This window comes from Carcharhinus amblyrhynchos, chromosome 12 (assembly GCF_965287045.1).
Source record: "Carcharhinus amblyrhynchos chromosome 12, sCarAmb.v2.hapA, whole genome shotgun sequence".
In the NCBI taxonomy this organism is placed as follows: Eukaryota; Metazoa; Chordata; class Chondrichthyes; order Carcharhiniformes; family Carcharhinidae; genus Carcharhinus; species Carcharhinus amblyrhynchos.
In genome coordinates, this window is record NC_137335.1 from 47,940,634 (window position 1) to 47,953,018 (window position 12,385).

At 41.6% G+C, this 12,385-nt stretch overlaps 1 protein-coding gene across 1 annotated transcript in view; it reads left to right on the forward strand.

The window, feature by feature from the left end:
- The first annotated feature begins 4,047 nt into the window (after window positions 1–4,047).
- dusp10 (dual specificity phosphatase 10) overlaps window positions 4,048–12,385 on the forward strand; it is a 38,789-nt gene continuing 30,451 nt past the window's right edge. The window contains exon 1 of the mRNA XM_080199792.1: window positions 4,048–5,665. Coding sequence (XP_080055918.1) covers window positions 4,741–5,665 — 925 coding nt within the window. The 5' untranslated portion in view covers window positions 4,048–4,740. The remainder of the gene's footprint in view (window positions 5,666–12,385) is intronic.

Here is a 12,385-nt window from a genome sequence, read left to right on the forward strand (position 1 = left end):
TGCTTTCTATAACAGTTAAATACCACTTTGTATCCCACCAGGCACCTGGCAATGAATGCGCAATATTTGGGACAGGCCAAAATCAACCAAGGTAAGTACAAGATGGCTGCAGAGGATGTCATGGTGTTTATATCTAATGTCATATTGACAAAAAAATTACATGATATAGATTTTTCAAACTGTATTAAATGCAAGTAGGAGGTGCCTTTAAAAAAAGGATAATTGCACGTATGAATTCCTTATAATGGTTGCATATATTGGTTAAATTGTGAAGGTAACATTTTCTTTAAATGGCTACATTTGTCATCTGAATCTTAATGAGCACAATGGAAGCCTCCACAAATTGGTCGGCATATTTGTAGAAGTAAACCTAAGAGGCTGGACCTGCGATAGACAAAATATAAATTTTGCCCCATAGTTTAAGTGTTGTGTAATATTACAAACATATGCAATGATATTTTTCTGTTCACCAAGGCAGATTGGACTTCTATCATGTGCCTAAAAACAGCAGTCTGAAATATAGCCTATCAACTATAACAATAACGCCATGCCTCTATCACCGCATAGAAAAAATTCACAAACTACAGAACAAAGAGAGGTAGTACTTGGACCTGTTGAGCCAAATGATCTTCCCATGCTGTAAATTCTATGTAATTCTATGCAACTGTAAAATTGGTCAGTAAAATATTAAAAAAAACTACTATAACATGCTATATCACACAAGGTTCAAGTGGCATAAAAATATTTTAAGGAGTATGTAATTTGAACACATAGGCTGAGTATTTTCTCTAAGCTACTCCCATTCCATTGGCATAACTTTGCCAGATGTGCAGCATTAATAGGATGTCAGATTTTTTGCACAATTACAGCAGTTATGGTGGGGGGGAAATCAGCTCTGAGGGAATTATCGGCCATAACTTTCTCAAAATTTTATGTTTGTAATTTTTCCTATAAAGGATTTACAGAGATTGATGGTGGTAGGAATTCAAACTAAAATCATTCACATTTTAAACAAACAAAGACTTGCAATTATATAGAAATTTTGCAAATATATTTATGGAGAAGAAAATACTTTTGAAGTCTAGTCACTTCTGCAATGAAGGAAACAATGCAGCCAACTTGCCAACAGCAATTTTCGCAAACAGAAATAGTCAGGTAATCTGTTTTAACAGCTTGCTCGAAAGATAAATATTGAAAGATAAGTAACCAGGAAAAATTCCCTTGCTCTTTTCAAATGGTGCCATGGATTTTTTTTTAGGGACTTTGGTTTGAAATTTTGTCTGAAATATGACAACTCTGAAAGTGCAGCATTCCTTCAGTACTGCACTTAAAGTGCAGTCCCCGTTATCAGCTCAAGTCAGTGGCAAGAGTGCATCCTGGCTGATGCCTTGTTTTCAATTGTATTTTTTAAATAAGGTACAGAAGAATGGTTGTGTAGGAAATCCTAATACTTGCCATATGTGATCTGTGGACCATCAGCAACCATCAGAGGGTGTTTTCCTGTTATTATACCTGGTTGTCCCGCAGAGGGAAATGAGGAGGCATGAATCACTATCATTTACGGAAGAGAATACCAAACTTCTTTTTAAGTTTTAAGTTTATTTATTAGTGTCACTGGTAGGCATTAACACTGCAATGAAGTTACTGTGAAAATCCTCTAGGCGCAACACTCTGGCACCTGTTCAAGTACACTGAGGGAGAATTTAGCATGGTCAATCCACCTAACCAGCACATCTTTCAGACTGTGGGAGGAAAACAGAGCACCTGGAGGAAACCCATGCAGACACGGGGAGAACTTGCAGACTCCACACATACAGTGACCAAAGCTAAGAATTGAACCCAGGTCCCTGGCGCTGTGAGGGAGCACTGTGCCATCGTTCTGACCACTTCATAGAATCATAGAAACCCTACAGTGCAGAAAGCGGCCATTTGGCCCATCAAGTCTGCACCGACCACAATCCAGCCCAGGCCCTACCCCATATCCCGACATATTTTACTCACTGTGGACCATCTAGCCTATACATCTCAGGACACTAAGGGGCAATTTTAGCATGGCCAATCAACCTAACCCGCACATCTTTGGACCGTGGGAGGAAACTGGAACACCCGGAGGAAACCCACGCAGACACAAGGAGAATGTGCAAGCTCCACACAGACAGTGACCTAAGCCAAGAATCGAACCCATGAGCTGTGAAGCAACAGTGCTAACCACTGTGTTACCGTGCCACCCATGCAGTGCCGCCCATGCTGTGCTGTGAGGGAGCACTGTGCCACCGTTCTGACCACTTCTGACCATAATTTCTACCATTCTACCAACTTCTATCATCATAAAAAGTGTGTAAAAAGTTTTTTCTAATTTAGCTCTAATGTTTAGATTGTGGCCCCAGTTCAAGACTCTCCAACCAGCAGAAATAGTTTATCGATCCCATTTATTTCTCTGGATATCTTGAAAACACCTCTCAAATCACCCCTTACCCATTTAAATTCCAAAGAGCACAACCCCCGTTTCCATAATATTTCCTTTTAATTTAACCTTTAGAGTTGAGGAACCTGGTAAACTCTATGCTGTGCTTTCTTCAAGGCTGAGAAAGCTTTCTTGGTGCCCACAACTGTTCACAACCAATTATCTACATGCACTGCATCTAACTGATCCAATATGCAGGAACAAGAAACTCTGCCTCCTAGTGAACCCATTGTTGATGCAGTTTAGATAAATGTTTTCATAAGAGAGAGAATACTGAACTATGTTGAAACAATTTTGTGGTAAAAGGTAAATGATCCCAGATATTATGATTAACCCTGCTTTACATAATGATATCACCTCCATGTGTTGGATTCTGTCTTGAGATCCTGTTTTTTACCCAACCATTCACTTAGATAATGATCCTTTTAACAGTTGGCTCACTTTTCACAATTTTTTTTGCCACCACGTTCAACAAAATTATTATTTTTTAAAAGTCACTTCCTCCTTGCCAGAAACTCAGTCACATCGTTTTGTTCCTTTGCCATGCAATATTTTCATGTCAGGCTGCATTCATGTCAGGTCTAGTTTGAGTTCCCAGTGCAATGTTAATGGACTTGTGCGTGTGTGTGTGTGTGTGTATGCATGCATGTAAGCATTGTAGCCCCATGCCCTATTGATAGCAAGATGAAATTTATCGTTCCTTCTAGCCCAGAAGAGAAAACTTTGCTGAAAACAAAAAAAGTCTTGTTTGTTTTTTAAAGTTTGGAGTTCACGTTGCTTTGTAGCTTTAGGTAGTACAGTGGCACAGTGGTTAGCACTGCTGCCTCACAGTGTCAAGGACCCTGGGTTTGATCCTCGGATAGAGTCAGTGCAGTCTGCACATTCTCCCCGTATCTGCATCTTTTTCCTCCGGCTGCTCTGGTTTCCTCCCACAGTCTAAAAGACATGCTGATTAGGTGTATTGTCCGTGCTAAATTCTCCATCAGTATACCCGAACAGGCGCCAGAGTGTGACGACCAGGCCATTTTCAAAGTAACTTCATTGCAGTGTTAATGTAAGCCTACTTGTAACAAATAAATAAACTTTAAAACTTTAAGCTCCAACACAAGTCAGGAACCAACGCTGCAAAAGTGACTGCAATGAATGATTTGATCGAGAAATGCATGGTTTGAGAAGAAGTGTATAAGGTGAAGGGGAGCTAGCCCTGCTGTGGCTGTCTGTCCGACCCGAAATCTTGTGGCTTTTGCTACCAAATAAACCTGTTGGACTTTAACCTGGTGTCGTGAGGCTTCTTACTGTCTGTCCCTTTAACAGCCCCACTGCCTGGCCGCTGCTGAGTCCACAGCAAAGTACCGGCTTCATTCCGGGAGGCCGCCCATTGGCTGGCAATGATGTCATGCGGGGCGGACAATGGTCCCCGCCCCTCTCACAACCAATGAGGGAGCGGCGCTCGACACATGCGGCCGCTGATTGGCTGGTACAGGGTGAGGGGGCGAGGATACGTTTTGGAAGGCGTGTCTGAGCTTGAGTGTCCATAGGCTGTTCACCCTGTCAATCACCCCGGCAGCCCCGCCTGCCCCGTCAGGTGAAGGGAATGCGCTGTTAGAAAAGTTTGCCTGAATTAAAGTGGCAGCGGCGGCGTTCTTAGTGATTGAGGGAGAGAAATGAGAGAGTGAGTGAGTGGAGGGGACAGTGAGGGACACAGTGAGTTTATAAGTGAAGAAGGCAGTGAATGAGGGAGAGAAATGAGTGAGTGAAGGAAGCAGTAAATGAGGGACAGGATTGAATGACTGGAGGACGGAGTGAGTGAGTGGAGGAGGCAGTGAGAGAAGGAGAGAGGCAGAGAGAGTGAGTGAGGCGGGGGGAGAGAGGGGAGTAAAAAGTCTTTAAAACCATAATAAAGAGAGTAAATAGGAGGAGTTAGTGCTGTAAGTAGATCTAGTGAAGTTGCTGCTTCCTCCTTCCGCACTCACTGCTGCTGTGGATAAGTTTGAGTGAGCCCGCCTCTGTGTGTGTGTCTGAGTTTAAATTGAACACACTTCCCCGGGACAGCCAGTGTGTTCCAGCCTCCCGTTTGCCCAAATGCAGGCGCCCGTGGCCGCCGTGTATTTTTAGCCGGCGATTGCCCCCTTTTTGCAGCAGGCAGGACCAATGCGTGCCTGTGTACCCAGTGCTCTCCCCTCCCCTCCCTCTGCTCTGATGCTGACAGCACACTCGATCCGCTCTCAGTCCACCTCCTGCACGGCTGGCCAGCGGGGCTCCTGCACATCATCCTGATGCCTCCATCCCCTCTGGACGAACGGATTGTCGGGGTGGTGGCATTGCCGAGGCCGGTCAGACCGCAGCAACTCCGTCTCCGCCTGGACAGCGGCGGCTACGTGGCTTCTTCCCCCGGAGCGAGTGAGAGGAGGGCGGCAGGCGGCGGCGGTGAGCCCACAGCCCGGAGCCCGACCCCCAGCAGCCCGGCGGCGGCTGAGCTCCCGTTCCGAGGCGGTAACTTCACGTATATGCCATCATCTAGCGGCTCGGTGCGCTCCCTGTCCTGCGGATGCAGCGGCGCTAGTTGCTGCACGGTGACCAGCTACCAGAGCCAGGGAGGAGGAGGCAGCAGCACCGGCACCAACCTGCTCCCAGCCCCGGCTGCCAAGCTCGGCACTCCGGCCAACTGTCCCAGCTGTGCGGCCAGCCCCATGGTCAGCAGCAGCGGCGGCGGCGGCGGCAGCAATGAGAACGGCGGCACCACCCTGAGCCCCCCGGCTGGGGCTGCTGCTGCTGCTGCTGCTGGGACCGGGGGAGCCCCCCTCTCACCCCCGCTGCCCGGAGTCCGCACCATCCACCCCGCCGAGCTGGCCAAGAAGCTGAGCCGCTGCAGCAAGGGCCCCCCGTCCTCCCAGAGCCAGGCTCCGGTCATCATCGACTGCCGCCCCTTCATGGAATACAACAAAAGCCACATCCAGGGAGCCGTCCACATTAACTGCTCGGACAAGATCAGCAGGAGGAGGCTGCAGCAGGGCAAGATCACTGTGCTGGATCTCATCTCCTGCCGGGAGGGCAAGGACTCCTACAAAAGGATTTTCTCCAAGGAGATCATAGTTTACGATGAGAACACTAACGAGCCCAACCGAGTGATGCCCTCTCAGCCTCTCCATATAGTGCTGGAGTCCTTGAGACGAGAAGGCAAGGATCCACTGGTTTTAAAAGGTAGACTTTTGGAAATGTTCTTTTTTAAATCAGAGAAAGTTTTTGGACAAGGGTTTGCGGGGTGGGTTAATAATGCATGCTATCAAAAGTACAACCTTTTATTTCTCAATATTCAATTGCCCGCTGATAAAGCCACACTAAGAGTTGACAAGTCATTTGTAAACACTCCACCCTGCGGAACTAAATCAGCCCTTTTCAAGTCTCCAGTACACTATGCATTTTAGGCACCCGCCTGAACTTCTCATGGGTAAAGCAATCGGATTGGAAGTAAATAAGATGACCTGTGTTTATTTCTGGTTCGTGAATGAAAAATCCCGTTTTGCAATGTCACATTGGGGCAGCGCAGGAATAACATCCTGCAAACGAATCCAGTATGTGTAGCACGTCACCCTGGCTGCTTGTGCATTACTGCTTTTCTAGCACAGAAATCGAGGGGAATAGGTCCATTAATGATGATTCATGATCTGCAGGTATTAACAAGTTCTGAAAGGTCCCGATTGCATGGCGAGCCTAATCTCCGATACAGCATCATTAGGGATATCGGAATGAATGATATTGACCTTGTTTGGTTTTGAATGCAATGCAGTAAATGCATTTTTCTTCAATTCCATTGCAGTAAATTTATCATGTTAAGGAGTGAGCAACAGCAGTATTTATTGATGGCCTTTACAGTGCCGAACGCAAAACGGCTTAGCAGCTGCAGCGCTGACCTTCTTGGCCAGATTGATGTGGCTCTGAATCCTAAAGCGGCTTGTCACTCAAATCTGTCCGCAACAGTTGGGATTGAATTCTGCCAGTGTGAGCCAGGCTGCTAGGTGGAGCACTTTTTCCAGCAGTGGGTTTTGTTTCAAGGACAATGAAAAATAAGTGATATTGCCCATCTAGTTTCACCACAGCATTCCTCCTCCTGTTGGTTGGCTGTAGAGCATGGTTGGAGAGATCTGTGACCTTCACTGGCGTGCCTGAAAAAAATAGAGGCCCCATGGTGGAACATGTGCAAAGGTAGTAAGTAGAATGGGAGAGATCAAATTAGAAACTATATGATGGAAGTGTGATACAATATTAACACCATGGGCAAGAGAGACTGCTTTGTAAATGATGAACAGAATACTCAGAAGCAGAGATGATGGTAAACCTTTATAAGTGATTGGTTTGTCCATGGGTTAGTTAAATGTGTCCAATTTTGAAATCCCTACGTTTTGGAAAGATATCAAGACCATACAGATGTTGCAGACAAGACTTACTAAGATGCTTCCAGGAACTAGAGGCTTAGTGATGAGGAGAGACCAGAGGAAATGGGCTCTACTTGTAGCTAAGCAACCTTCTTAACAAATGATATAAGCAATATCATGCGTAAAGACAAGGCTTACGCAAATGTGCAAAAAGTGGAAATTAAGCAGACCGTTAAAGTACCGAATGCAAAGAAATACTAAGTGCTCATGGGGAGCAAAACGAAGGATACCAAGGCTAACAATGTGTTTGTAAATCTACTAAGATAGAGAGTGGATAAAGGGGAATATGGTTTCATTTAAAGAGTGAAGGTAAAACAATAATGAAGGCTGTTTAGGATTTTGCACCGCTTTCCACTGTGCAGGAAGGGAACAAAATATGGGTGATACAAGAGTTTAACAATAAGACAAGGGCAAGAACTTGGTATTTTTAATCCGAGTTTGAAAAATGGTAATGGAAAAAATAATAGAACGAAAGATGGACGCAGCTGAGACCTGATGGCTTTCAATGCAGAATGTTCAAAGAAATGGGTGAGAAAATTATACATGCATTAGTCATTTTCCAAGGCTTTCCAGATTTGTTTGGAAAATGGCAAATGCCACTCATTATTTAAGAAGGGAAGATGGGAGAAAATGGGCTGCTACAAATCCTACAGTTTAACATCAGTTGCGTGCAAGTTACTGGAATCTGTCCTGAGAGGCAGAGTGACTGAGTGTTTGAACAAGAATAAATAGATCAAAGAGAGTTAAGTTAGATGTGTGATGAGTAGATCATGTCTGATTGATTTTTTTTTTGAAGAGGTCATTAGCATGATGGACAGGGGACTAATGGATAAAATTATTTATTCTGTACCTTAAAAAAAATCAAGGGAGTTATTTTTTAGAAGGTTGGAAATATAGAGGAGTAAAGAATATTTGGAGTCCAAATACTTAATCATTAAAAGTGCGTAGAGAGGTACAAAGAACAATGAAATGTTGACTCAATCTTGAAGGCTGAAGTACAAAGGGAGGGGAAGTGCTTCAATTGTACAGAGCGTTGATCAGATCACATCTGTATATTGCATTCCGTTTAGGATATCACACCTCCAGAAAGGATACACTCACCACAGTGAAGGTGCAGTGGAGGTTCCTCAGGATAACTAAGGCTTAGGGGGTTAAATTCAAGGGACAAATTACAAAAACCTGGCTTGTTACGCCTTGAGTATGGAAGATTGATCTATCCATACAATGTGTTTAAAATGTTCAGATTAGTACAGAGAAGGTGCAGAGAAACTACTTAATCTGGTGGAAGAATCAAAAATAATGTTTTTTATTAGTTCCATTATTATCTTGTAATTAGAGCTACACTATGAAAGAAACCTTTTCGTGCAATAGATAATAGAAATCTAGTGTTCTCTCCATTAAAAGTTTGTGCATGCAGGAATTGTTAGAGCTTTCAAGATAGATGAATATACTTTTTGCTAGGCAACATTATCAAAGCTAAATAGGTTTGAGGTATGGATCACTTATGATTCAGTTGAATGGCTTGCTCCTAAGAGTTCAGTAACATAGCATGTACTAAAATCATCCTCCTTTCTGGCTGGGGTCATCTTAGCTGAGGATGAATTATATAAAACACAAACGGGACACTCAATGTAACTACTCAGTCCTGATGTTCATACTCCCACAATCTTCCTATGATACTTGCCTCATTTCGCACATCTTCCTATTCGCTTTTCTCTTATCTTTTCTATGTTTATCTTAAGATATTTGCCTGAATCACTTTCTGTGGTGATGCATTACACATTCTAACCACTGAGTGAAGACATTTCTCCTTATTTCCCCATTAGATTTATTTGTATTTTTATTATTACTTTGAATTCTTTATTGGATTTATGAGTGACTGTCCTAATTATGGACTCGCTCATGTGTGGAAATGCTCTGTGTCTATCAAAACCTTTCATAATTTTAAAGACCTTTATTATGTCACTCCTCAGTCTTCACTTTCCTGTGGAAGAGAACCCCCAGTTATTCAGTCTTTTCTGATAGTTCCATCCCATCAGCTCTAGTGTCATCCTTAAAGACCTTTTATTGCACCCTTTGAGTGTGTCTTTTCTTTTCGCAGTATGGAGACCAGAGCTTTATTCAGATCTGTCTGTAGATATATAGTGGGAGATCAATGAAGTGCAGCTTCTGAAATCTTAAAAAGGATAATTAACTGAGCCCTATCAATGGTCCTTCTTCTGTTGGTCATCTATTCAGAATGAGTAGTGGGTCTTGTGTTGAGTAATGTTTAGATAGAAATCTTTAAGATATTTCATTTCACAATGCTTGGTTTGATTTTTAATATACTTGCATTTGTATCCAAAATCTAATTGTAGGGGAATGTACATTTAACATAGTTTCAATCCATTTCAAATCCTAGGTGACTAACCTTGGCAAATGCAGGAATAGTTGTGAAACTGGAAGGAATCTTTCCATCTGTAGAAAACAGGTGTAGAATTGCCATTATTGGTATAATATCTGCCAAACAGTTTTTCCCTCTTTAGTGCCAAAACACAAATCTGCATGTACAGATAACGACCTAAAAAAGAGGGCACTGACATATCCCTCCATTAGGTTCCTCCCTTCCTCACACATTGACGGAAATACAGCTGTGTTTTGAATTTCAGAGCTAGTTCAGAAGACATGGGACAATCTTTGGCCTTTACCGCATGGGTGTTAAAGAACAAAAACACAGAAAGATACAGGTGATGGGAGGATCCTGCCTCGCCTAACTTTCCTTTCATTCCAATGAATAGGAAGAAATGCATTTTGTAAGGACCATGCAATGCTGTCCCCCAGATTCTCCTTTTCATAATCCACTGACTCAAGTACAGGTTCTCTGCTGCAATCATACCTTCAAATGGACCTAATTTATATTATGCGGATTTTTCTCTACACCCTAGCTATGGCTGTAACATTATATTCTGCACTCTCTCGTCTCCCTCTCCTTTATGTACTCTATGAATGGTATGTTCTGTCAGTGTAGCTCACAAGAAACTATTTTTCACTGTATCTAGGTCACATCATAGTAATAAATCAAATTATCACCCTGGTAATACCAGTGGCAAAAGACATAACAGGTACCCATGGACCTATTGGCACATTCATCCTCTCTTTGTTTGATGCCCAAGGAGTTAAAAGTCAACATGACCTCCAAATTGATGTGTTATAGTTACAAACGAAAGTGCAAGACAACAAGTGACTTGGCCAAATTTTGAAGAAAACAACTTGCAAGCATGGGAAATATATTAAGGCTTGAGCTACATCAGACTTAAAATGTGGGGAAAGGGCAAGGAAACAGCACTAAGTAAAAAGCATTTTATAGTTCATTGGCACTGAATTTTTAAAAGTTAAACTACTTAAATTTTTTAAAAATTATCTTTACATTAATGCACCACATCTAAGGAAGAATGTGAGATTCAGTGTGGTTTTTTTTCAGCTTTACTCTTCAAAGGATCAGTGTATATTTATAATCGAAATGACTGTGCCTGTATCCAATCCCCGTTTATGTTTGTAAACACTGTTGCTTAGAGATGACCTGTCTAAGTCTAGAGCCCAGGACTGGATGTTGTCCACTCCAAGTTTGGTATTGCCTAGTGGGGCTATTACTGTTTCAGTGGCGCAGAGGCATCTGGATATAAATTGATCGGGAGGCCCACAGTTGTTTGTGGGATTGAATTACTTTAAGTTTGAATTGATAATTGTTCAGGAGGGGAGGGTGTTGATAACAGTTCCGATTGCACAAAGCTCTCATGAACTGGAAATAGTTTAAATAAGCAAACAGGAACCAGGCTGATTTTTCACCAAATTTGCATATAACCTATTGAGTCAGGAGGGACTTCTGATAATTTGCTTGTATCAGGACGTTGAAAGATTTGCTTATAACTGATTTGTGTATGCATTCTGCTTTTTGTTAGTCAGTCCTGATGATCTCAAGCTATTAAAGTTGTAGAATTAAACAAAGTTTTAACAATGTCCAGTACTTTTTGATTTTTTTTTTGCAAATACATTAAGTATTTGGAGTAATTGAACTTTGTTCTTCAACTTCATTCTTCCCTTTGCTCTTCAGATCGAATATAAGTACATTTGAAATATAGTTGCACCAAGTAACATGAAGTAAAAACAATTGCTTTAGTCTGAATGTTTTTAATTATGTCGCACTTTGCAGGAATTGAGGGATCTTTAAATGGTGTGAAGGCATGCCTGAAAAAAAAGGCATGTTTAAATGTCTTCTGCTAAAACTTTGTGCAATCAGTTGCTGGTTTTAATGCTAAAATGACCTGAATGTTAAAGAACAATCAGAGATCACAGGAAATTAAACTGGGTGCTTTTGGGACTATTTGTACTCAAAAGTAATTGTCGCGTTACATTTTGTCATGACATTCTAGTTTCTGGCACCTGTAGAGCAGACTGTGAAATGACAATTAGTCAGCTCTATCAGCTAATGACTTCTTTGATCTATTAAAATTCCAATTTAGTACACATTACCTAAAATAATAGTTCTGATTCCTCCGAAATAAAGTGAGCACTAGATAATTATCCAAGCTACATTCTCCATTATGGATACTATAATATTGATTTTCTGCAGATATTTCTGATTTATAAAAATAACATTGATGTGCATTAAAAGTTTTTAATTCCAGATTCACTTGCATCCATGTACAGTCTCTGAAAACAATAAGTGGGCATTTTGTCTGTCATACCTCCTGCTTGGGTGCTACAGTTCTATAAACTCGTTTTATGTCAAACTTTAAGCTATTTGTTTCAGGTTTTTACCTTCAAAAACCAGCAAGAAATCACAACAGGCAGGAAACATATCAATCGCAGGCAACAACAGGGATTAAAAAATATCCATCAAAAAAGCTTACCCAACAACAGCAGCCTATATTTTAAAAAAAAGTGGCTAAAGCAACAAATTGCTTGTATAAAATATATAGATTTGGTTTTTCTTCATTGCCAACTTGCGTTTTGTATGAGGCTGAGTTACTTCTGTTGGAAATAGGTTTAGATGTAATAGACATAAAAGACACAACACTATTAAACTTGCCTGTACAGCAGAAAATGCCTGAAGTACATTTTTATTGGAGGTCTATACCTATTTAAGAAGCCAGAGCTTTTTTGACTTGTAGCAATTTCTCGGACATATCACTTTTTACTCAGGAAACGTAATTCACTGGCTATAAATCTAAATAGGCAGTATGTAGAAATTCCTATTTTTTTAAAATAATGGCGAGACTTGCTTTTAACAAAACCATGCAAGGGTTTTATTTGAGCAAGTCTCCACTGTCTTTAGTGGGAAATTATTGAGAATAAAATTCATAAACTTAAATAGACATATTTACTTCCACTAAGTGACGAAAGCGCAATCTCATTTTTCAGGAAATAATCATACTTATGTCAGGAGTAAGATCTTGGCCACTCATACTTTCACGCACTTAACAACCCCCTTCTAGCATAGGATCTGATA